General features: G+C 46.5%; 2 protein-coding genes across 2 annotated transcripts in view; both read left to right on the top strand.

The window, feature by feature from the left end:
• asxl2 (ASXL transcriptional regulator 2) overlaps nt 1-13363 on the top strand; it is an 18764-nt gene extending 5401 nt beyond the window's left edge. The window contains exons 5-12 of the mRNA XM_076299224.1: nt 2275-2393; nt 2831-3041; nt 3567-3707; nt 5587-5747; nt 6482-6581; nt 6891-6996; nt 7317-8304; nt 8532-13363. Of these exons, the coding sequence (XP_076155339.1) occupies nt 2275-2393; nt 2831-3041; nt 3567-3707; nt 5587-5747; nt 6482-6581; nt 6891-6996; nt 7317-8304; nt 8532-10244 (3539 nt within the window). The 3' untranslated portion in view covers nt 10245-13363. The remainder of the gene's footprint in view (nt 1-2274; nt 2394-2830; nt 3042-3566; nt 3708-5586; nt 5748-6481; nt 6582-6890; nt 6997-7316; nt 8305-8531) is intronic.
• Nucleotides 13364-17879: 4516 nt separating this feature from the next.
• Nucleotides 17880-26570, top strand: part of dtnbb (dystrobrevin, beta b) — a 35443-nt gene continuing 26752 nt past the window's right edge. Inside the window, exons 1-3 of the mRNA XM_076299934.1 lie at nt 17880-17946; nt 18322-18402; nt 18675-18888. Of these exons, the coding sequence (XP_076156049.1) occupies nt 17880-17946; nt 18322-18402; nt 18675-18888 (362 nt within the window). The remainder of the gene's footprint in view (nt 17947-18321; nt 18403-18674; nt 18889-26570) is intronic.

The raw sequence follows: 26570 nt of genomic DNA, 5'->3' as shown, positions 1-26570 counted from the left end.
AGTGTACAAAGTTTTTTTTTGTGTGTGTTTTTGTTTTCTGGTGGGCACATCGTAGCATCGTACCATAAAAACCATTGTATTTATCTGCCACTAGATTTATATAATTTGTATGATTGCTTGTCTGGATAGGAGTTTTGGTCTAATCAAGTGTGATAAACTTGTTTTGCTGCAATCTGGTATGCATAATGGGTCTATCGCACATAGTTTTCATCTCAATAGATGGAACAGATTTAATGACCTACGGAGTCCTGTCCTCTGGTCATCTGTGTTGAGGCTCCACTGTTTTATTTCACCTACAAAGAACCCCACCCATATCTTCAGGGTTTAGAGACTTGATAGAGAAGGAGACAAATCACTAATTGGAAAATGAATAGGGCTCTATAAGAGGACTCTTAACACTAAACATGGTAGAGTATGGAAGTCTTCTCCTGTAAAGTAAATACACATGGTTGGAAACGGCATGATCGATGTTTTGCCATTTGTTTACTTTCCCCGTCTCTATGGCAATAGCCATGCCCATATGGCAAAAGTTGGTGTAATGTGTAGGGAGCAACTAAATGCAAAGAATAACTAATTTTTAATCCTTATTTTAGTGATTTTGGACAATATATTTACCAGATCAATTCAGATTTAAAGATGGATTCAAGTGATGTACTTTTAATGTCTATAGGAGCATCCTATGTGGCCAGACTTGCCTTAAAGGACTTTGTTTACATTCTCCATGCTTATGTCCATTTCTAACGGTCCTTGTGAAATGGACCAGCCCACGTCAGCGTTGTGCCACCTCTCTCCTATGCTACCCCACCCCAGTGTGTGTCTGTGCCCACCCCAGTGTGTGTCTGTGCCCACCACAGTGTACGTCTGTGTGCCCACCCCAGTGTGTGTCTGTGCCCACCCCAGTGTGTGTCTGTGCCCACCACAGTGTACGTCTGTGCCCACCCCAGTGTGTGTCTGTGCCCACCCCAGTGTACGTCTGTGCCAACCCCAGTGTATGTCTGTGTGCCCACCCCAGTGTACGTCTGTGCCCACCCCAGTGTGTGTCTGTGTGCCCACCCCGGTGTGTCTGTGCCCACCACAGTGTACGTCTGTGTGCCCACCCCAGTGTACGTCTGTGCCCACCCCAGTGTATGTCTGTGCCCATGTCTCCAGCGCAGGGCCCATGTCAGCTGGGAGCCGCAGCAGAGACTTACTTCCCCCCTCTTCACTGCTGTCAATTCGTCACCTCTGATCATGCAAACAGGAAACACTTATATTTTCAGTTGAACGCTGGAGCCACTTCCTCATCTGCAACACAGCAGCATTGAGAAGCTCGGGTTCAGGGGCGACTTGAACGTTTCATTTTGCAGGATCTAAACGATTAAAACGGACTAAAGAGAGAGAGAGACACATATAGAAGTGTGCTCCAGTTAGAGGTGCAAGACCATGTTCTGAAGGGTCCCAGGGAGATCTGCTCTGTTTAATGGATCGCAAAAAGAGGCAGAAGCCTTGCACGGATCAGGAACTAACTAGTCATCTGAGGCAGAGATCAGTTATGTCTTCCTGTAAGTTTTCAGTATTAATGTCTTGTTTTTACTTTGGTGAAATAATACAAAAGTATTTTGTCTATTATTATATGACAGAAAGCAGAACATTTAGTATAAGCAGAGAGGTTTGTTGTCCTCGTGTGAGTTTTAAACAGTTGAGTAAAAGTTTTACTGCAGGAAAAAGTTATTTTTTAAAAAATTATCAGATTAAGAACAACTGATATCTATTTATCTTCTGTTAAGAAATTATGCATTGTTTGTTTGTAGCCCGTTCACTTTATTGTGGACTTGTTCATTTCACTTCTGTGCCAGCTCACACTGTGATCACGTGCATCACAGTTAATACCACATTAGTCAGCATATGGCTAACCATCAACTCAGTCATCCTCACACATGTCTGTTTATAGGAGTACACTACACTCATGTCTTCAGCTCCAGAGACACTATACAGCTCTCTATGGGTAACTTAGCTACGCTGAATTGTAGTCATTTGGTTTGTGTGCATGAGGTGTGCACTGTGTGTTAATGTGCGTTAATGTGTGTAGACATATGGTTAGGGCTCCCTGAAAATTGTTAAAATAGTTTGTTTATCCGTGTGTGTTTTGAGCTTGTGTCTGTGTGTATATTAGTGTGCCAGTGCATGAACGATTTGTGTGTGTATGTGTTTTGTTTTTAAAGTGTGTGTGTGTGTATGTGTGTATGTATGTGTGTGTGTGTGTGTGCGCGCCCTCGCACTGTGTGTTTCCTGCAGTTCCGGCGAAGCTGAAGTCGCAGCCGTCCTCCCCGCAGTCGCGCTGCTCCTCCCCCTCGGTCCCCTCCAGCAAGCTCATCTCGCCCTCCCAGAAGCACAGCAAGAAGGCCCTCAAGCAGGTACGGCCCCGTCGCCCTGCCCCTCCACACTCACACACCCCATCCCTGGACAACAGGCTGAACTCATCACATCACACTGCTGCATGTGGTTATATGAAGTGCTTGATTTTAAAGACGAGCTCTGGTGTGTGTCTGTGTATCTGTGTGTGTGTGTGTGTGTTTGAAGTGGGAGTGGGTTGATGGGGAGTTATATTAATTTCTGTGTGTGCAGGTGTAAGTGTGTGCAAATGTGTGAAGACATGGATATTTTTGTTCATGGACGTGTGCATATGTGGGTGTCTTGGGCGGTATATTATTATACGTGGCATGTTGGCATATTCGCATATTCATCAATGTGTGTGTTAGTATTGTATATTGATTGGTGTGTGTGTGTGTGTGTGTGTGTGTGTGTGTGTGTGTGTGTGTGTGTGTGTGTGTGTGTGTGTGTGTGTGTTCAGGCACTGAAGCAACAGCAGCAGAGGAACCAACGGAGGCAGTGTGTGATGGCGTCAGGCTCGAGCCCGCGACTGCTGCTGAAGAGTGTGAAGGGGCTGGCCGACAGCATGGACGCCAAGCCAGGTAGCGCAGATTTCCCACAATCCATCTCTGCAGCCCATTCTGCCATCACAGCCTATCCACGCTTACGCTCATCCGTCTCCGGCAAGACAGGTACAGAAGATCTCTTGCACAAGCACCTCAAGCACACACACACACACACACACACACACACGCACGGACGCAATCACACACGCACACATATACACACACACACACACACACACACACACACGCAATCACACACGCACACATATATACACACACACACACACACACACACGCAATCACACACGCACACATATAAACACACACACACACACACACATACAGAAACACACACACACACACACGATTGTGCATAAATACACATATATTCTCTCACATACACACAGTGATTTACACTAACATGTCAACCTGCCCACCATACAGAAACGCTCCCCTTTAACCCACCAGCGAAAGACATGCTATAAACAAGAAAAGACAAATCTTTCACAAACACATTATAGCCACACAGCATCAAGACCATTTCATTCCAGCCAGCCATTCCTCTTCGTTGGTGTTCGTAGTGTTAGTTAGTCATGCCCTCCCGAGTGCCGTCCCTCATGTGCTGTGTGTGCCTGCTGCGTGTCCCTGCAGCGTGGGAGCTGAAACAGGTGGAGCGGCCACCCGCCAGTCCCCAGAACTCCAGCTCCTCCTCGTCCTCCTCGTCCTCAGCCAAGGCCGACTGCCCCCCCGCCGGCAGGAAGCTCTCCCAGCGCTCCAGCCGCCTCAGTGCACGTGAGTGGGCTCACTGAACGCGCAGTCTAGATAACCACACACCTTACAGTCTCTTCCTTTCTTCAAAGCACATCTCAAGACCTTTCTGTTTAATGATCACTTCTCCTCCACACCCAACACATAGGGCCCTATCATGACATTCTAAAGTGCATCGTCACTCGTCAAAAGTCTATTCAAATTTAGTAGGATGTCCAGTTCACATTGGGAGGGTTTTCGTCCTCAAAAGTGGAGCGCATGGCGTAACAAGGTGTTCCTAGGTCTTTTAATCAGTCATATGGGTTTGTTTGGGGCGTAACATCATTTTAAACCAATGAGAATGACATCTGTCATTCCCTTTAACGGCGCAACGCGCGATATGTCAGATAAATGCATCGGTATTTTGGCATTCAACGGCGCATTTGAAGGAGGCTGCTTGCGAGACCGTATGGAATAGTCATTCTTAAACCATGCTTTACTAAAACTTAGCATAGCCTTCACGCATTTGCACTCGTCTATTATTTGAACTCATTGGCAAAGTGAAACTAACTTCACCAAGGAAGTCAGTCAACGACAAGACAGTTATATGCAGTTACTTTCACTATTGACTGACAATGGGTTACCATCGAAAACATAGGCTGGAAAAAGCAACACTTACCCTAATGTTGCTCAAATGACTGAATAAAACAACATTTATCCTGCAGAGGAGTTGCTTATATCTCGTGACAGTGCGTCTTCAGCTGTGCTCCATACGTGTCTCTCGCCTCTCCCCTAATCACTTTTAACCGTCATTACCAATTTGCAAATGATGGTGAATAACTACTCATCATGAGATGTACAGTATTTCGTAATATCTTTATTCTAATTATGTTTAACATTGTAATCGTGCAATTTGTAATGCTTTGCATGGACGTGCGCTGGTGTGCGTTCATGAATGATAGAAGGATGGTGCGTGCACCTGCCAATATGACTGTTGACATGCGCTCTTAAAATAGCATATGAACAACTCGCCATTGACTTCTGACCAGGTTTAGGTGGTGTATGATAGCGATTTTTAGAGAACGCGCCAGGGCCCGCCCTAGGTTGTTAATTGCCACACCCCTGGGCGCAATGCTTAAAAAATAAAGGTGCAAAATACCGAATTCAACTTCGCGCGACTGAAAAAACGAACTGTACGCCATGCGCTGGTGCCCCAAAATATAGCCCATAGCTCCATACAGATAACTTGTCTTTGTTGTATTGTTTTGTTTGTTTGTTATTGTGTTTCCTTGCCTTCCTACTATGTAAAGCGACCTTGGGTTTGAGAAAGGCGCTATATTAAATAAATGTATTATTATTATTATTATTATTATTATAAACGTATTACAGTCACACTTCTATTCAGGATGAGCGGATGTGAAATATAATAAGCCATGCCCAAATGGAGAAATTTGGGTACATTCCTAATGTGCAGTGTAGATAACCACAAACCATACTGTCACTTTTCTATTAAAGTTTAATTAATGTAAAATATGAATGTATTGAATTCATTTTGAAGTCACACTACTAATTTCACACAAAAGTAGAGGCATTTGGGTGGTATAAATGTGCATGTCTTTGGGCTGCTGTGTGCCTGTTTTGTCAGTACTTGATAATAAAGGTGCAAAATAGTCTTTATTGTCTAAAAATCTGTAAAGCTTCTACTTACAAGAAGGCTTAAAGGCTTTAGGATAGGATACTGCCCCCTCAGTATTCTTCTGCATTGGATTAATTTTGTCTGCTTGACATTTTTGTCATCTGCATTTATATTATATACACATAAAACTATTGGAGTAAAATGTTTCAGATGAGGAACCAAGAATCATATATGCTTCTGTCTGAGGCACTGCTTCTGACCATGCGATCTTGTATCTTGTGTCCTTAGGGCAACTGAAGCGCAGCCGGTGCGAGATCGACGTGGAGACGCCTGACTCCATCCTGGTCAACACCAACCTGCGTGCCCTCTTTAACAAGCACAACTTCTCCGCCCTGCCGCACGAGTGCCAGCTGAAGCTGCTCAAGCTGCTGCCCGAGGTGGACCAGCAGGTGGGCACCCTCACCGGCCATGTCAGCCCACGGATCTGAGTGTTTTACTTTGCGTGTGTGTGTGTGTGTGCGTGTGCGTGTGCGTGTGCGTGTGTGTGTGTGTGTGTGTGTGTGTGTGTGTGTGTGTGTGTGTGTGTGTGTGTGTGTGTGTATTGTTATTATAGGTTTGTCCATGTGTATTTTTATGAGTGTCCGTGTGTGTGCGCATGTGTGTGTGTGTGTGTGCGTCTGTGTGTGTGTGTGTGTGTTTCTGTATATGTACTGTTACAAGTATGTACATATGTGTTGTCATCAGTGTGCATGTATTATTATCAGTGTGCGGGCATGCATGCTGGCATTGACTGCCGCTACGCCCACGAAAGGACACATGCCAGGGCACCATCTGTTGTGAAGATGAGAGAGAGACGTAATTAAGAGATTAGTGCGATGCACTGGCCCCGCTCTCCCGTTAAAGACAACGCGGTTTGGTGTTAGGGGAGCGCTAGGAAGAGGAAGGTCCTTACAATAACCCACAATAGCACTGTGCCAAATTAGGTGATGATCATGGCAGTAGTCATTGTGATAATGGTGATGATGGTGGCAATGAGGTTGATGGTGATGATTATGACATGAGTTGATTAGGTGGTTGTCATATTTGTAATAATAATAATGACAGTGCTGGTAATGTTGATTTTCACGATGATATTGATGTTGATGACCACGATGATGGATGCCATATTGCCCGTTCTTCACAGGCTTGCATGGACGGTCCTGTCCTGAAGGTAACCAGCTCTGCCTTAAACAACGAGTTCTTCACCTCGGCAGCCCAGTCCTGGAAGGATCGGCTCTCTGAAGGTTTGACCCTTTGTCTACTTTGAAAAAAGTCAGTGTCCCTCTGAAGTTCAGAGAAAAAAGTCTGCTCAGTACACCACTTTGACATGAGACATGAAAAGTGGCTCTCCATCGGGGTTTACATCTAGGGTTCCACCACTGGAGTTTCTGAAGAAAAAAAAACGTATTTTTCTTTTATTTACTTATTGTTTGATGAAATGTTGCCATGTGCAGTTGATTCTAGTGAAGGCCAGTTGTGTGTAGTGTAGCTAAAGCCTCCCAGGAGTCCTGGTGTCCTGGCGCTCCCTCTGACGCGACCGGTGTGTTTTGCAGGTGAGTTCACGCCTGAGCTGAGACTGCGGATGAGGCAGGAGTTTGAGAAGGAGAAGAAGGTGGAGCTGTGGAAGGAGCGCTTCTTTGAGAGCTACTACGGCGAGCAGTAAGTCCTGCCAGAGGTAGTTCCCCCACAACCCATGTTGCACATTCTTGGCACATGAGTCACTGCCATCACCTGTTTTGCTGTGGTCAGATGAACTGTTAGGAGACGTGTTAGCAGCAGAGGCATTGAGAGGTGTCATGCTTATGTACTGTCCCATGTGGCATGAATCTAGTAAGACAGAAAGGCCCTAGATAATAGACCCTAATAGACCCTAGATAATAAGACTGTGACCTCCAGTCATTTTTTTTGTACCTTTTTGTGTCCTTGTAGTTTGTGCTGTTTGTCAACTCCTGTATTTCTCTCTTGCGTCCCCTGCACAGCTCTGGTTTGACGTTAGAAGAGTCCAGAGAGCTCCTCGATGCTGAGGGGAAAGAAGCTCCTGCTCAGGAGCCGGCCGAGCTTCCCTGTAAAAAATCAGCCGGACAGGCCACCGTGGACATTCAGGAACAGAGCCAAGGCTTCCAGCCATCTCCCACAGAATCGGAATCCAAACCTGCGCCAGAGAAACCGGTCAGCCAGGCGGCGTCCAGCAGTGTCCGGTCTGCTGAGCTGCCGCAGAGAAGGTCACAGGCCGCCCCCGTGGGCTCCTATACCCCCACGCTCACGCGGTCGATGTCCCTCAAGGCAGAGGCCAGTCTCGCAGCAGCAGCAACACGGGAGGCCCCCACCCCAGAAACAGCCCCAGCCCCAGCCCCAGCCCCTACAGCCCCAGCCCCTACAGCCCCAGCCCCTACCCCAGCCCCACCCCCTGTTCCAGCCCCTACTCCAGCCCCTACTCCAGCACCAGCTCCAGTTCCAGCTCAGGAAAGACCCACTCCAGCTGCATCCCCAGCTCCATCCCCTACATCAGCCCCTGTCCCGGCTCCCTCCCCAGCCATCAGTCCCCCTCATCCTCATCCTCATCCTCCTCCTCCTCCTCCTCCTCCTCCTCCTACTGCTGCTCCGACTGCTGCTGCCTCACCTGCACCACTGGCCTCCGGCACTCCACATAGAGATGAGAAGACCCAGGCTGCTCGCAAGGACAGTCCAGGAACCACATCAGCAGCAGCAGCAGAGAGCCATGTGACCTCTCCTGCTCCCTCCGCACCCCACGAGCCGCTGAAGAGGAAGTCCTCCAGCCAGCAGGAGGCAGAAGCGAGCCCTGAGAAGAAGTTGTGCCCGACTCAACCAGCAGGAGCGTCAGCCGTCACAGCAGCCTCATCCTCCTCCTCACCCCCCACCACCACAACCTCTTCATCACTGCCATCACCTGCAGCATCAGCGCCTGCTGTCACTCCCACTAAAGAGCAGAGGGTACCTCCACTCATTGTACGTTTGGGCTTGGTGGCCCATCCACATTTGTTATGTGACAGTGTGTTGATTTGTCTGGATTGCTCATTTTTGTTGATACAATATTTTCAAAATATATAACTTAAATTATCTTATTTTTTTTCCATTTCTGTCTGATGGTGTGTGTCATATAACTACATAATATAATCTATTATTTTTGTGATATAATGTGATTTATCTAATGTGAGCATCCTTGCTCCTTTCAGATCCCTGTATCTCGTATCCTGGCAGCTGCTGCTCCTCCCCCCAGTCCGGTGTCGCCCAGAGCCCCTCTGGTGGTGGCCCCCCCTCGCTCGGGCCGCACGGGCGCCCGCACGCTGGCCGACATCAAGGCCAAAGCCCAGCAGGCGCGTGCCCAGAGGGCAGCTGCTGCCGCAGCGGGCACTTCCCCGCATGGGGCAGGGCCTGGATCTGGTGGGGGCAGTGCCCCCTCAACCCCCACGTCGCTGTCCAGCGGCAGCGAGACGCCCTCCCCGGTCAAACTCAGCCCCGCGTCACCAGCCCACGCTGGTCGTCTCTCTCACACGCCCCCCAGCGCCACCGCAGCTACGGACATCAGAGCTGCGTCGGGGTCGCACAGCAACCAGTCCCACTCGCATGCCCTTTTCAAGCCCTCGCTCGCGCACCTCCAGAGACCTCCGGTGTCCGGCCCCGGGGGAAACACGGCGGCTGTGGCGGCGGCGGCGGCGCTTTCGTTCGCCGCCTCTCTCAAGTCCAGCTCGTCCATCCCAGCCAACAACCCGCTGGTCACGCAGCTGCTGCAGGGCAAAGAGATCCCCCTGGAGAAGATCCTGCCCAAGCCCCTGGCCCGCGGCGAGCATCCCCCCCACCACCCCCCCCACCACCACCACCACCACCACCACCACCATCATCATCATCCGCCCGCCTCCAGCACCGCGCACGACGAGCAGAGCAGGCTCCGTCAGCAGGTCCCAGGTCAGCTGGCGACGCACAGTCCCCCGGGCACCTCTGGCCCTGCCAGGCCTGGTTTCAGAGGAGAGCAGACCGCCTCTCACCAGCAGCGCGAGATGCTGGACAAGGAGACCCAGGAGCAGATCCTTCAGGTGTTCATGCGGGGCCAGACGTACAGCCCCGCGGTCCCCCAGCATGACGCTCGAGCGCTGGGCATCCCTCCACAGTCGCTGCCTCTCCAGAGCTGCGCTGACCGGCCCTTCTGCCCCGCGGGGCTGCTGAGCCGAAAGCGCCGCTCCCGGCCGGCCATGACGGGCCACTACCTGCTCAACGTGTCCACCTACGGCCGCTCGGACGCCAGCAAGCGCGCGCTCCTGTCCGTCCCGCAGGCCAGCCTGAAGACGGAGAGCCTCGAGGCGGGGGAGGGGGGGCATGTGAAGGAGGAGGAGGCCGAGGAGAGGAGGGCGGGCCTGGGGGAGGAAGAGGAGGAGAAGGGGGTGAAGATCGAGGAGCCCGGGAGCCCACAGAGGTGCTCGTGGACGAAGCAAATGAGCGGCAATACCAGCAACGCACACAGCGGCTCACACGCCACCACCAGCAGCAGCGGTCACTCTGAGAGCCCGTCACTGGGCCCCTGCTCCTACGGGGGCACCATCAGCATGTCCGTCCCCCCCGCGCTCAACCACACCTCGACCGGCTCCGCCGCCACCGCCGCCGCCGCCTCCCCCGCCTCCGCTCAGACGTCATCCGAGGCCGACGCCGGCAGCGGCAGTGTGATGTCCTTCTCCGTCACTGTGACGACCATCCCCGCCGGTCACCCGGGCGGCAACCCGGGCGAGGACTCCCCCGAGCAGGTGTTCATGGAGGGCAGCGCCATGGAGGAGGTGCAGTCCAAGTGCTACTGCCGCCTCAAGGCCATGATCATGTGCAAGGGCTGCGGGGCCTTCTGCCACGACGACTGCATCGGGCCCTCCAAGCTCTGCGTCTCCTGCCTGGTGGTTCGATGAGCGCAGTGGTGGGTGAGCGCCCGGGAGGTGCTAAGACACGACACTCTGCCTGAGTCTCAGTGTGTAGAGAGAGAGAGAGAAGGAGGGAGCAAAGGAGGCATGGTGTGCAGGTGTTCAGGATCGTTGTCGTCTGGAGCCGGAGGCGACCGGGTTCCGTTCTGACACGGAGTCTCCCAGCCTGGGGGGGTAGCTCACCTCTCCTCATCATCAGTTGGAGGCAAAACAAGCACCTTGACTTTAAAAGAAAAAAAAAAAAAAGAAAAACCTGAGACACAACTTTGAGTAGTGGCAATATTTTCTAACTCTGATGTTTTGTTTTGCTCAATATTTTTTTAAAGATCGTCGAGGCATAGCTTTTGTTTTTGTTTTTTAAAAAAAAAAGAGGATGAAAACACGACTGTGGATATTTTTGTAGAAACTAAAGGGCAATTAGGGAGCTCCTGTGACACTTAGCCCCCGGTTACCCTCGGTCAGAGATCAGCGACAGCTTGTGTGTCTGTGTGTGTGTGTGTGTGTGTGTGTTTGTGTTTGTGTTTGTGTGTGTGCGTGCGTGCGTGCGTGCGTTTGTGTGTCTGTCTGTCTGTCTGTCTGTCTGTCTGTCTGTCTGTCTGTCTGTGTGTGTGTGTGTGTGTGTGTGTGGACTGTACGCTCTCCGCTGTAGTCTCATAGCTCTCCAGAGTCAACTGCATGAAGAGCTGCCCTAGAGCCACTACATGACGTGAGCTAACTGGTTGGCTGTTGGCTAAATGTGTCGAGGGCAGGATAGGAGAGGGATAGGAGATCCGCTTCATCGGGTGATGAGGCCAGATGAATGGGGCTTTGTGTTTAAGTACGGAGCTTTTCTAGAATCACGCTCACCTCGAGACACAAACGAGGTTTTTAAAAAAGGGGTGGATTTATTTTATCAAAGCATCTTGATCAGTGAAAGTGGCAATAATTTGTTGTTATTTTTTTCCTCCAAAGTATTTATATAAGATCTATCTATAAAGAGAGAGAGAGACAGTCATCTGGATTATTTCATTCGATTTTAAATCCGTACAGAGCCGAGCTAACTTTTCTATAAAAGGTTGTACATAACTTTTTTGTAGAAGAACTGCAGGGTTAAGGACTCCAGGTGCTTACAGTCCAAACTGAGAAAATTGCAAGGACACATGACATGATCTCTCTAAGACGTGTTTTCTCAGGAGTAGGGAGCCCAGGTCGTGCCATTTCAACATATTTGTGTGTGTGTGTGCGTGCGTGTGTGTGTGTGTGTGTGTCTCACTCACTCGCGCATCTCTTGAAACTGTGTGAACTGGTACTGCCTCCCCCAGCCAAGCTTTGGGAAACTGTAGATATACTGTTCCGTACAATCTCTCAGATGTTTTAAAAAAAAAAAAATAACAAATATATTGAAACAAAAGTTTTTCTGTCCGTTTTATATAGTAGCTGTGTGATCAGTGAAGTAATGCTCAACACTCAGAAGGGAGAAGATGAAGAGTTGTGCTTCGATGCTTTTTTTTGTACTGTAAATATGGGCTTTGTGGCGTTGTATTGAGGAAAGTTAATTTTATATTTTAATTTTGTGTATCTTGCTTAAACATATCCATGTTGACATGCTTGAGTTTTACCTAAAAAAGAAACTTGTGTAAAAAGTAACAAAAAAAAAAGAAATCAATCACACTATAGGTGTCTAAACGCTAACTGTTCAACCATAGAGCTGTCCTCAGACAATTCAGAGTGAAGTCACACAAGAGTTGGTCTATTTTAGTATGTGTACATCAACTTCCTGTAACACGGGTGTGCATGCTGTTTCCATCCTAAAAGAAACATACCAATCATTTTATAACGTCTACCAAGACCCTGAGACAATTACAAACCTTCTTTTCTATGTCATTTCCATGGTAATATACCAAAGTCGACTTATGGAAAACTAAATATTCAGGATTTTGTTTTTAATGTCTGACTAGTTAAGCAAAGTAATATATTTTAAGTAATATATTTTAATAATGAAAAATATATTTACAAAATTGTTTTTAAAAGTAACAGGGTATTTGTTAGAGCTCTATATGGACTGTCTCTTTGGTAAGCCTCTGTCCAGCTGGGACAGGTCTCTTTCTACAGACTTTTTTGTAACCGAACGTCCCTGACTGACCTTTCCAATGTGGCCCTCCCTTTCTTATTTCTGTATTTTTGTATGGATGTTCCGTGTGTGTGCGTGTGTGTGTTGGTGATTATTACCATGGCAGTGTGACCTCTGACCTATGACCTGTATGTTAAATGCATGGTTAGGTGTGGGGTTCCGTGCCATAGAGAGGAATTGTGTGAGGTGGGGGATATAGAGGGATTAAAGAGTCCGCGTGGAAACTATGGCATTGTGTGTAAACTAAAGCCACATAGAGTCCACATGGACACTATGTGAATGGCATTGTGTGTAAAGCTGTGTGTGTGTGTGTATGGTGGTGGGTGGGTGTTTCGTGTGTAGGTGTGTGACTGTTATAGTTCAAAATATTTCTGAAAGACTAAAAGAACATCAGGCTTGGCGTGATAAAAAAAACATGATTGTTATGTGTGTTGTGTATTTTATTTTTTTTTTGTTCATTTATTTGTTTGTTTTTCTGTTTAGACTTTCCCCTCCAGTCAGACACAGTAGGCTAGCCCCAACCCCACCCCCCAAACAATCAGTGTCTGATCTCCGTTAGTGAACTGTCTCTCAAGTTGGTAATGTGTTGTGCACTGGGAGATGTATTGGCTCACATAAGAAGGAGGCCACCCTAGCGACTGGGTAACTGGGTGAGATGGTGACCACAGAGCGAGGTAGACCAATCAGGATGCTTGATCCTGTCGGCCGATCATGGCAGTGTCAAAAATTGCACACCCCACTTTGAGCACTCAACCGGCTAACCCTCTTGTAGACGTGTGAAGCTGGATGAATGTGTAAAAGTTTGGAGGAAGATGTGTAGTTTTTGTTGGTTGTTGTGGGCATTTCTAACATTCTCCTGTTCCCCCAGTGTGTGTGATATTGATGTGGAAGCTTTCTGAAGACTCTGTAAAAAAGATGAATGTAATATAGCAGTCCTAATCAGCACTTGTAAACAAAGTGTATTTTACCATCAAATATTATGAATAAATGACAAAGAATGACACTTTTGAATTTGCCTTCATTTTTTGTGGTGCAGTGGACTTTTTATTGTTTTTCATTCGCAGGTTCCCCCCATGTAGAATAGCAGCTAATGTCCAATGAACTTTAATATATTTTTACTTGCAACTAAGTGTATTATTTATTATCTGTTGTCTGTTTTATGTTGTAGTAGACAATGGAATATCCCCTAAACAATAGTTTGTTAAACTACTTTGAATGATTATATGTTTACGAGTTACAGCTGATTTCATTGTATCATAAATAGTTAATCTAGGCAGCAGACCAATTTTAGAAATCCCATGCACAAATTTTCAAAACAATTTAAGCCGTCGGTAAAGGTTTCTGAAGCCTTTACCCTTTATGCCATCAAACAGCTGTTCTCTGCTGCCCTCTGGCGTCTAGAAGAAAGGAAAGATTAGGGGAGGAGAGTAGAGGAGTGGAGGAGAGGACAGATGAGTGGAGGGGAGAGGCAGGCAGCGCACTCGCACTAGTATCGGTGCCTACCGCAGTTCTCTCGGACCGAGTCAAGCGGAACGGCGTGCGCACTACGATGTGTAATCGACTCCCAGTCGTGTTGAAATAAGAGTGGTGACACACGGGTCTGACACCTGCAACTGTTTTGATATTCGAGGGCGCGAAACCTAGATGATTCACGAAGGAAATACTTCACTTGAAGCAAAGAGCACTTCTCTCTTTCAGTAGATTTTGATGATGGTAGCGCAACCTGCGTGATTTCCTGCTGGTAAGATCATTACTTAATGATTATCCAACACGGCATGATGGGCTTTTGCGATGCGAAAGCACATTTTTACACCAAAACTGCTTATACATTCAACGAGAAATAACTACATCCCTTGAATGTCTTCACAGTGCTGTAGTGTCGGAGCCAGTTCGTTTGGAGGAGAGGTAATTCGTGACTTAAATTTACAATATGGCCGGGTTTTGACGTGCCATCATCATTCTTCTTTAATTCAGACGTGTGGATTTTGTGGTAGTCTTTGTTAAATGCATTTTGTGCGGAGGTGTGACAGGGCCATCTCAAGCGCGCGATGCTACCGCATTCGCAGTCCTCACGCTGACACACGTCAAAGGATGTTGTCATGACCGGGCAAAGGAACGGTTGGAAAAGCCTATCTTTATATAGTCATTTCAATTGCATCTTGTCAGCTATTCACGTCTTTACTGCCAAATGCATCACTCAAATATAGCTCATGAAACATGGCAGTGAAGGGATGGCCAATAGTGGGCTCTTACAAGGGATTCGGTCGGTATCGCAAGGCTATGACATAATGTTTGGAAACACCGCTCATTATCGGTGGGGGTCGCCACCCACGCATAGGTGCATGGGATTTCGTTAGCCTGTATACAGAATAGATTGATCTTGACAAATGTGCTGTAATGATTTCTAAACAGAAATGTCACATTGAAGTGACAACATATTGGTTTACTATGCATGAGCATGCATTGTATTTTAATTTTAGTACAAAAAGGGAATGTTAAAAATGCATAGCTTATCAATTATTCATTGATGGAGCTTACAGTTATATCTCGATTCGTCTTTTAAAAGCGAAGCACCCCGTTGCGCGTAATTAGTGCATGTGCACGTCTGCGTATGCGATGCAGGCTGACACCTGGTCACGTGGGCGTGTTCTTGATTTGAGACTTGATTCTGAGGTGCTTCTGTGCACTGTCACCATCACCACCGAGTCACTAATGTTCATCATGTACCGAAGGAGAGTGAAAAACTATACTGGCTCTTGCAAGTCCTGTTGGGATGGGTACTCTTCTTGAAGTCAGACATATGTGTATTTCATTGAATTGATCTGTACTGAGGAACGTCATCACGAAGTGAGAACATTGAATAGTTTTTATTTCTCTCACAGGAACCTCCCCTTATGTATCGATTACCTTGAGACTAACCCACTGACAGGTAAAGTGTTTTTCCCCAATATAATCTAGATGACTTGGGTTCCCCCCCATGATTGTACCATCTACAAGTGCATTTAATTATTTCAAACAAATATTTCTGTTTATTAATCAGTTTTTCTTTTATTTGTTTGCTCATAATACATTATAAAACATTTGATCACAGCCTTGTCATTTCATGCAATTATATTTAACCGTCAAACACTGTTTATAATCTTTTGTTATTTGAACTGAATACATGCCAAATCATTGAACAAGTCCATTCCTGTCAGTAGACATGATATAACTTTCTACAGGTCTATACAGTAGGTGAGGATAATTCTGAAAGGTTATTACACAGCCCAGCCTGCAGCATAGAGTGCCTAAAGATTATCATTAATGTGCTTGCTTCCTGTTCTGAGCCTCCACCTGTTACCAGCTCAGCTTGCTTCCCTTTCTCCCACTGTGTCCCCCGCCTCCTCCTCCTCCTCCTCATCCTCCTCCTCCTCCTCCTCATCCTCCTCCTCCTCTCTGCACAGAGCCTCTCCCTCTCTCTGCATGCAACCTTTCATAGGCTTCCCCAAACTTTTCAGAGGTGGGCTCTGCTCAAGGTTACTTAGGAATTGCTCCTTGCCCAGTTACCTAAGACTTGCTTTTCGGCCTTCAGATTTCTACAATGCTTACTGTTCATGGGGGCTGTACTGGCAAAATTGAAATGAATAGAAATGTAATTGAAATGTTTTTGTAAAGCGCCGTGACTGTGTGTATTCACTGCACCAGTTGGATGACTCATCCACTACTGAGTCCCCAGCAGCCGGTGGTCATTTAGCCTTCCTCTAAGGTAGTCGTGCCATACCATTCACGCTCAGCTCAGCTCAGCTAAGCAAAGCTCAGCCAGATGATTGAGAGGTCTAATGAGATGTTATCCACACATGCCGGGTCTCCTCTGTCATTTGAATGTAAAGGAGCGTTTCATGGGATCTGTGAGACGGTGCTCTTCCTGCCCCGGAGCAAGAGACATGAGAGAGAGACTCTCAGTAGCAATCGAGTAGCAATCATGCCATGTCCTTCCCATTCAGCCGCGGTGAGATGAGGGCACTGAGGCTTTTCAGGGTCTCTATGCACCAAGAGCCATGGAACTATGAATGAGGGAGAAGATGCCTGCGCACACTTGAGTGCTACTGTACATTGTTAAGGCAGCTCAGATTCTGCAAGATGCTTTAGAGGCTTGGCTAGATGCATATTCCCCTCCTGTATCTTGTGAGTCAGATTTGCACAGTACTTTTCAATCTTTGATTTTCTGACAATTAACCACTCCATTATGTCAGATAGTCATTTCAATTATTTTCAGATAGTCCATATGTGGAGTTTAGGGATGAGCAACATTATGGCTGGGCAAAAAATCGAAAATCGATTTGTTTTTATTGAAAATCGAAGTCTCTTTAAATTCCATCACTGAACTTTATCCAGCTGCTGATGGGCGGCAAACATAAGCAGGATCTGAGATCAAAAGTAATGGAGCTCATTAGTGAGGTCATCCATAAGCATAAAGGCTTACGGTGCATTCATGGCACCTGGGAATGACAAGGAACGCCCCCGTGATTACATTATTTTTCCCACCGCGAGTGTTCATGTGTGAAAAACATGGATGCCACAACGAAGGTTAAAAAATACGCTCACTAATCTTAAATAAACAACTGTATTTGCTTAAAATATAGTGTAAGACGCTAGTGAAAGAAAGATATGCAGCTTTCAAGTGACAAAAACGGCAAATTCCTAAGTTCACATTAAAACTGTTGGACATGAAAGGCCACATGGACTACAAACGAACTACAACGTGACAACAAAAGTGATGACGAGCCCCTAACTGGGAAACTCTGTTAGCAAAATCTAGCCCCAGTTTCCCACCTCTGATTCCCACATAAAGTGACGTGAACGATGCGGAATGATGTTTTGAAATATATATATACGTGAATGATGTTTTGAAATATATATATTTTTTGTAATTTGTAGTTTGTAGGGGGGGGGGGGGGGGGGGGGGGGGCGCTTAAGTTTAAAATTGTATATCGGGTTTTATGTGAAAAGATCTGAGGCCATTTTAGGCCATATTGCCAAGCCCTAAGCGACATGTATGATACATCATGGTATTTTTTTGCGATAATATAACATATAACAATGTAAAAGATGACATACAAATAATACTATTTACCACTATCTTGGCCACAAGTCACATTAGCTTACAGTCTTAACAGCCATGCAAACACATGAACCCTTCTTCATCATCTATGTTTGAACTCTGCCTTTGGTAAAAACAAGGGGCATGCACATCCCACACGTAAACTCTGATGCTTGAAAGAACACAAATCAGTAAAAGTCACTCTTTCCTTCTGTCATGCTTTTTTTAATTTTACATGTGAGCTGTCCATGTCATCAACTGTATCACAGGATAACAAATTATTATCATGGTGGGGAATGCTACTGGAATATCATGAACGATACAATATGGCACATCTTTAGTGGCATATGCTGTGTCTGTTTCATACTCATCAAATGACGGTGCCAATGAAACTGTAAACTGGGTGGTCACTGTGATGTGTGTGATTCTCAGAATGATTGAAGAGAGCAGTAAAAGCGGGAAGTCGCTGGTGGAGAAGAGGCAGCTCTTCATGGAGATGAGTGAGTACGCAGCCTGCCGTCTCTGGTCCTCTGTGGACCTCCGGATCACAAGTGCTTCAGAGGGGTGCAGTACTTTATGAGACTGTCCATTTCACTTTGTGCAATTAATTAGTAGTTACTGGAAGCACCCACTCTAAAATGTCCAGTAAACTGTGTTGTCAAGAGTGTAATCTTGGTATTGACAGACTCAGATTGTGTAATGCAAGATCCTCAGCAATCTAATAGACCTCTCTTGCGAGACAAATAACATTGGCCTTGGATCAGAGTGCCGTAGTTGTATTCCTGTCGTTTGATATTAGCCCAGAAGGGGCCAGCTGATTCTGAGTCTCTTTTTGAAGTTTTCTTGAGTAATAACCCGCCTCATCATTTCCCCAGGGGCACAAAACTTTGATGTGATCCGGCTTTCCACGTACAGAACAGCTTGCAAGCTGCGCTTTGTGCAGAAGAGATGCAACCGTAAGTCGAGGAACTCATTAGCTGGCAGACACCCTGAAGCTTCTTCTGACACACACATTCATGTCTTACTTATATGTCTTATTGTATTCAATGAAAAAATGGAGCGTATTAGTGTGTTTTGAAATGTATGGTTTTGTATCAGCGTATATCATTAATATACTCTACTGCATTAATATACTCTACTGTTCTCTCTCTCTCTCTCTCTCTCTCTCTCTCTCTCTCTCTCTCTCTGTCACCTTCACTTCTTTTTTGGCTTCCCACTCCCGTCCCAGTCCATCTGGTGGATGTGTGGAACATGATCGAGGCCTTCCGTGACAACGGGCTCAACACGCTGGAGCACCAGGCGGAGATCAGTGTGTCGCGCCTGGAGACCATCCTGTCGTCCATCTACTACCAGCTCAACAAGCGGCTGCCCACCACACACCAGATCAACGTGGAGCAGAGCATCGGCCTGCTGCTCAACTTCATGGTGGCCACCTATGACAGGTGATCAGAGCAGGGGGCACAGGGTAGCCCTACTGAGGAGGGTATCCCCACACTGACCCAGCCAAGGGCCCTGTCCTGACAGCTGGTCGTGGTCATCCTCCTTTTTGTTCTAAAACACATAGCCATTATAGGGGCTTCTATTCGGAGGATATTTGCAGACCATTTGCCATTCACACTGATTTTACAGCACTTATCTCTCCACATAATGTTTTTTAGAAAACAATGTACATTGCACATAGCAGTTTCAGTGCAGCAACTGTACAAGGTGTTTCTGCCTCCCTGTGAATGGGTGTTATTCAGACATACTGTATGACATGGTCTTAAGAAATGCATCATATTTTTGCATGATCAGATAAATGTAGCATATTAACTATCAGAGGGGCAATGTAGGCCATCCATACTATGTCCAGACGTAGACGTTTTTTCTCCATCGGATTATAAAATAATAATATCCACACAGATGGGCAAAAACAGCTGAGAGAAAGGCTATCAATAACATGTCAATCAAACAGATGGCGATGTCACAATCCCAAAACTCAGTTTTCACTGAAAATAGAGTTTTTGAAAATCTCCACTTTGGCTGGAGTTTTTAAAAAATAGCTGTTTTCAGTGACCCAAAACTGACTTGTCGTGTGGACGGAAGGCCAAAATGCATGAAAAAATGTCTGTATCTAAAGGCTATGCGTGGGCATAGCTTCAGTCTCGTTCCTGGGAACCTCTTTCCTGAAAGCCTCCTATTCATCCCTCCCCTGCAGAACACCCCCCCCCTCCCCCAAGTGTGATTATGGCACTCTTAATTAACTACCTCAGGTGTGGTCAGCTAATCAGGACTACTGCTGATAGGCTCGGTCAGGAATGTGGGGCAGGGGAGAAAGCATAGCAAGCAAGAAGCTGGACTGCGTTACTATTAGTTACTGTTATAGTAGTACAGTATTATCCACTGCTGCCTTGGCATCCCTATAGCACAGTAAGGTCTGATTCATAGTCTACTACAGTATACACAGCTATGCAAGGAGGGTGTGATACGTACTTACGTTTGATACGTAAGTTTGTTGTCCAATTTTTTGTAATGCGATTTGCGACTCAAGCACAAGTGCCATGTCGTGCGTTTCCGATGGAGGCGCAATGTCTTTGTAGTTTGCGTAGACTATGAGAAGGCACATCAAACATGCGTGAGCCTTGCGTTGTCAACTGTGTCCACATTGCTTGCGTAGATTATGAGAAGGCACTTCAAACATGCGTGAGCCTTGCGTTGTCAACTGTGTCCACATTGCATGCGTAGATTATGAGAAGGCACTTCAAACATGCGTGAGCCTTGTGTTGTCAACTGTGTCCACGTTGCTAACTATGAATTAGCCGCATGTGTGGATAGTAGATATGGTTGTTCCCGAAATGGCATGTTACACACACCCATGGTTTTCATGTTTCTGTTGGCCTACCTTATAATTAGGGTCCTCATACCTTATAATCCATTCTGTGGTTCAATATGTTGGATTCACGATCGTTTTGCGTTGTGTTTTAGTTCTGATGTCTGTATTGAAGATGGTCAATAAAGCTTGACGGCTGGATCAGGATCGGTGATCAAAAGAATTTATTGTAGATGGTACAACACTCACTAACCGAGCACAGGCTAAGTCTCAAACAGTAAAACTGCACAGAGTCTAACAGGTGTGGTAGTTAGTAGAAGCGGGCTGCTGCTGAGCGTCTTGGCATAAGATGCTCCCCGAGTCGCTTCCTCGATCCGTCTCGAAGTCCAAACCTGAGACAAAGCCTGTTATACTAAAATCATATCAACGTAAATCATGCCAACGTGGAAGGTACCAACCACTGTACAAAACCCGGCCCTGGCCAGATGGAGATACTAGCCCGAATAGGCAGACATGCTGTCTCCCTCGGCCCATGTTATCACTGATGTTCCTCAGATGTTCCTAAACATCGGCCTGTATGACCTTCCTGCTGGTACACAGGCCTAAGGCACAGTTATGTACAATAATATGAACCTCTCCCTGTTGTATACTACACACAGTAACACAAAAGTAACACAGATGAACACATCAGAATACATACAGAAATACCCCAGATTTCTACAGTCCCCCCTCTTGATCAATTAAAAAACACAGATTTTTATAGATCATACAAAACAAATAAAAGGAGTCTGATGTGGTCTAAAGAACAGAGGACAAACCAAGACAAGATTACTTCTCTAGCACTTTGAAAAAGGAAAAAGTGCCGGTGTCTTAAAAGAAAACATAATAACTGATTTCGTTCCGGAGGATTGTCTCACACATAAAAAGAAATTAAAATGGAAAGGAATCAAACCCACATCCCCGGTTCATCCCGAGGCTGGGCAGGAGGTACTCTAACAGGGGCCAATCTTGGAGTGGTAGTGGTGGCACGCTTGATGATACACAACACCACTTGGATAGCTAAGTAGATGACAAAGATGGGAATGAGCAGGGGCAAAATTAACTGGACAATCTGAGCAAACAGGGACCCACCCCAGCTACTCAACCAACCTCCCAGGGACCAGCTACCATTATCCCGCTTAAGCTGCTGCACGTTGGCGTAAATATCTTTGATGTAATTGGAGACATTAACGGTCAAGTCAGGCACATAAGTACAGCATTCCTGTCCAATCAGAGCACAAGCACCTCCCTTACTGGCCAAAACCACGTCCAGGCAGAGCCTATTCTGAAGGGCAACCTGTCTTACTGCATACAGTTCCCGTTCAATGTCTGAAAGAGCGCGTGCAGTGTCATTAGCTACTACATCAACAATGTGTACCAGATCTCTAATCTCATCAAGCGCCACAGTTAGGCCATAAGTTGGAATTAAAGCGGCAAAGAATCTCTGTGTCGGGGTTGCAACAATACTGTGACCCCCAGGAGCGTCACGCCTAGTCCTAGGGTGTATAGATGTTGACTCACCCACCAAATGTTCCCTCTCCACAATCCTCACAGCTGGAACAACATAAGCTAAATAACAGGAGCCTTGCCAATTAGGGGGAAGATAGGAATATGCATACTGTCCACACACAAACATGGAACCACGTACAGGGGCTAGTGCGTTCGTGACGACCGTGCTTCCTGGTGTTGCACCTGGAACACGCATCATCGGGGGAAGGGGAATAAGGACCACTTCACCTGACTGTTCAATGGAAACCTCAGTCTGTCCAACCGGAACTTCATATGGGCAGATGCTCTGACCTACCACCGACCGTCCACTCTTGTCGGCCACCCAACAGATCACACCACGTGGGGCATAACTCAATTTAAGCTTAGTAGGGGGCCCTCCGACCCATGGAGGATTTGGAAAGATGTCATCAGGGGAACCATTTGTAGTACTGTTAAAGGCTGCTACATACTCTGGGGCTATGTAAGGATACACTTCAGAGGCAGATGGCATTAACCCGCATACCCAACACGAATGCTTACGCTTGGCCTGGGCCAACCCATGAGCCGTCTTCAGGAAAGTGTTGTCCTTGTGCACATCATGATGGCTGTCATACAGAGTATCAGTAACAATAACCAGGTGACACAGGATAACAGCACAACAAAACAACATTTTCGGTGACATTTTCAGATGATAAAGGAGACACACAAGAACAGTTACACAACACAGAATTCAGTGAGCTGATCGCTGTTAGAGAATGATGGAGTTGAGGATTCCTTCGGGAAACAGAGTCTTTTTGGGGAGAAGTGCAGGAGACCGGCAGGCAACAGTTCAGTTCAAAGGCAAAGTCTCTGTCCCAGATGTTGTCTGTGGCTCCCGGCAACCTCATAGGCACATGTGGAGTGAAAAGAAAGAGCAGTATCAGTTGAAGGATAGTCATGAAAACAATAGTAGATATAATCATCTATTATAGGGGTGTAGCAACCTCCCAACCCTGGTCCCCCAGTGAGTCCCCGGTTAACCCGTTGCTGCGTGTTCAGCTCCCTTACGGGTGTCCCCAGAAACCAACCTCTAGAACCAGGACTAGGATTACTCCCCCCTCTTGATCTAGCATAATTGTAATCATTCTCAAAAATCGGCAATTGTAATTGTATCCTCAGATTAAACATTTCATATATCAGTAATCACACATATTTAATCATCCAAATCAATTATAAGACTTATCTAAGTCTATAACTTTTCATAACATGAGTTTGTGTCAAGAAGAGTCCACTACCACAACACTCTGAGCATGTTCGGATTCTCAAAGGAAAGATTCTACCTTCGGATCCCTAACCTTTCATTTCTCCTGACGTCATAAATTCCTGGTCAAAATGAAAGTCTCCCATGAATCTTCCCCCCTCTAGTTCACACCTCACCCCTAAAAGAAGATCGGCGGAACCTCAGATAGAATTCGTACCCTACCCAAGCGCGTCATGTTTCAGGCGGTTCTATTAGTTTGCAATGGCTCGCATGTATCCACTTTTCTCTCACCCTGGACCTTCACTGCCAACTGTGTTATCAACCAAATCTGATCTGAGCAGATCTGTTCTGGCAAACCGTATCGGGGAATGATGTCTTTCACAAGGACTTTGGCAGTGTGTAGTGCAGTTCCGGATCGTGCAGGGAACGCCTCGATCCACCTAGAGAACTGGCACAGAACAATCAGAACGTCGCGATAGCCTTTGCACTTTGGAAGAGTGATGTAATCTATCTGAAGAACTCTGAAAGGCCCTGGTGGAGCAGGTGTTTTCAATGTTGGCAGCTTGACCTTTCTGTCGTGGTTGTTTTGCCGACAGGTGGCACACCGCTTGACGATGTCCCTGGCCGTTGCTGTGAACTTTGGGGCCCACCAGACCTGTATGAATCTGTTCCTCATCTTCTCCACTCCCACGTGTCCAAGTGAATGAATTTGCGTCGCCAGGTATGGCAGAAGACTTTCTGGAGCCACTGTTCGTGTTCCAAACCTCCACAGGTTGTCGTCATGGAGCTTCGCCGCATTTTCAATCCAAGTCCACTTCTCTTCTCGGCTAGCGCTGTTCTGCATGTCTTTGATGTTGGCCAAACTTTCCCGTTTTCCCTCTTCAGATGTTTCCTTGACCTTCTTTGTCACTCTCATCATGCATTTCTCGTCGTCATTTTCAAAAATGTTCCTGTTACCGTTAGATCCGTCCGTGTTTCCATTTCCGTGTCCATTCTCGTTAGTCGTTTCGTTATCCCCCCCCTCTCTTTTTCTTGCGGCTGTTCTTGACACCGCATCCGCCATTGCATTGCCTCTTGCTTCAATGGTGTCTTGCCTTGTATGTGACTTTACTTTGATCACTGCCAGGTCTTTTGGCAGCTGCATTGCATCCAACAATTCTGCCACAAGCTGTCCATTCTTGATGGGACTTTGTTTCACACACGGAGGTGGTTTTCCAGTCAGTCTGACGGGTTCCATTTCCAACAGTCCACAGTCATTCTTTCCCCTAGCCCATGCTGGATGTTCCAGGAGATCCTCTCTTTTTAGCCTTCTCAGGTTCCACAAGACTTCTCCATCTCCTTCTCCAATGGCTATGGTGACTGGGGCTGTCTGCTTCAGACTGCATTTTTCTCCGGTTGGTCCACCAGCTGTCTTGATGATGCCTGACAGAGGTATTTCGTGTTTCTTCAATAGGTCGGAAATGTTGGATGAAAAGACTGTAAGTTCAGCACCAGTATCAATCAAGAATTCAATTTCGATGTGTTCTTCACGCAAGGCAGTAGCATAGAGGGTGTTATCGGTTCTCGCTGGTTGGTAAAGCACAGACACGCCGTCGGTGGTGGCTACTGTGCGCACAGGGCATATGAGTGCCTCGTCAGCTGACTCATCCCCGGCATCCCAGTCCTCCATCGCTGGCCTGGTTTTCATTGTCTTAGGCCTTGTTACCGGAGCAGTCGCTCCCTGGGCAGCATTGGATGTAGATGCCCCATCATTCACTGGTGCAGGTGGGGGTGGGGGAGGTGGGGGTGGGGGTGGGTGAGGTAAAGAGTTGACAGGTGGGGGCGGGGGTGGTGGTTGTGGTCGGGTAGGGAAAGAGTTGACAGGTGGGTGAGGTGGGTATGGGCTTGTAGCCAGTGGCATTGGTAACAACAATAGAGGAGGAGGTACTGAAGCTATGGCTAGTGGCTGTTGATAGCCATACTGGAGTGGAGCAGTTTGATGATGGTTGGTTGCAGACGTTCTTCCTTGTCTTTGTGGATTGTAGAAAGCAGTGGCTGCTGATGGGGCCAGAATGATTTGTTTCGTGTCACCTGCTGGCTGTTGATCAGGTGGGGTTCCCATAACAGCAGCATTCTGTCCAATGAAGCTGTCTTTATCAATGTCCACTGCACTTCTAGATGTCTCCACCATGGCATATGGCGCTGTTGAGTCCAAGTCAGGCAGAGTCGGTTTGAGGCGGGTGCTTGGTTGCCTGTTGCGACCCCCGCCCACAATAGGTGCCGGGGTGTATGGGAGGAGTTGGCTCCTCCCCATTGAGTGGGCCTCTGAGACTACTCCTCTTCGCCTCATTTCACTCTGTTCTGGCAACACATCCGCTTCCATGAGTTGCTCCTCCAAATCACGTCTTTCAGTCTCTGTTCTCCAAATCCTGTCTCGGATCTCTAATTCCAACTTCTCTAATGTCCTTTGTAATTTTTTCTCAAATTTGCCAAATTGTAATTTCACTGCCATCCAATCTGACACATAGGCCTGCAACTTAGTTTTCCTACCAAGACCCATATCTGGATTGTGCTAATATCAATTAATATTAAATTGTACTATGTGTTTCGTGCAGTGACGTGATCCTTTATTTAAACTTTTAACTTAAATTTGTCAGTAGTGTGTGATGTTTTAGTGCCAACTTTTGCGATTCTGCTTTGGCCAAAGAAAAAAAAGAACCTCTCTCTCTCTCTGTCCTTCTCCTTTTTTTCCACACACACTCACACACACACGCTCGCTGCTCCCGCCAGGGAAAAGAAAACACTCTCTCTTTATCTCTCTCGTTCAGTAAACTGGCACTTGGTAAATTATTTTACTCACAGCATGAAGCCACAACAATAAATTTCACCAGTGTCAGTTCCACTTAACTCAGACTATTTCCTTTCTCCCAAAAACCGGCTGGACAACGACAACAATTAATGTCTCACTCACACCTTTAACAATCTCTCGTTAAATTCACAGTTGACCAAGTCAACAAAAACATAGGTTGGAAACCCTATCCCACTTTTCAATTACTGCACAACCAAAACACCCCCCTCTGGTGATTTCGTCTCCTCTCTGTATCACTGTAACGCTAAGTTTAGTCCTAGGCCATTAAACTAAACAAAGACCTTGAGAAACAACCACACAGTTCACTTCAGCAACAATGACTGTAGCAACAGTAACTCCTTCTATTTTCTCTTCGGCACCCGCACAGCATTTATCACAAAACCCACACAGCTTAGCATGTAATGGCAGTACAGAAAAAGAAAAGCTTTAATCCCCCAAGCTTGTCCGTAGTTAATCGATTACTTCTTTTAATTCGTTCACGAATCTATTCCAATTACCCAAAATATGTGTACTCTTTAACCGTTTACTTTTTATCAGAAAACTTCTTATATCCAATGACATCTAGAGCTCATCAATCATTGATATAGGTATATAGGTATGTTACTTGTCAAAACACTTAATGACACAAACTTCAATACTCTCATTAATGTGCAGCTTTAAATCAAAAAAATTCTAATTTACTCCCTAAATTATGTCTATT

The sequence above is a fragment of the Alosa pseudoharengus genome, unplaced genomic scaffold (genome assembly GCF_046254945.1).
Source record: "Alosa pseudoharengus isolate Yale_2024_CS ecotype anadromous, Long Island Sound unplaced genomic scaffold, YU_APseudo_1.1 YU_APseudo_1.1_scf_22, whole genome shotgun sequence".
Classification (NCBI taxonomy): domain Eukaryota; kingdom Metazoa; phylum Chordata; class Actinopteri; order Clupeiformes; family Clupeidae; genus Alosa; species Alosa pseudoharengus.
The sequence above is the reverse complement of the archived record's forward strand: the minus strand, read 5'-3'. Positions and strand labels throughout refer to the sequence as shown.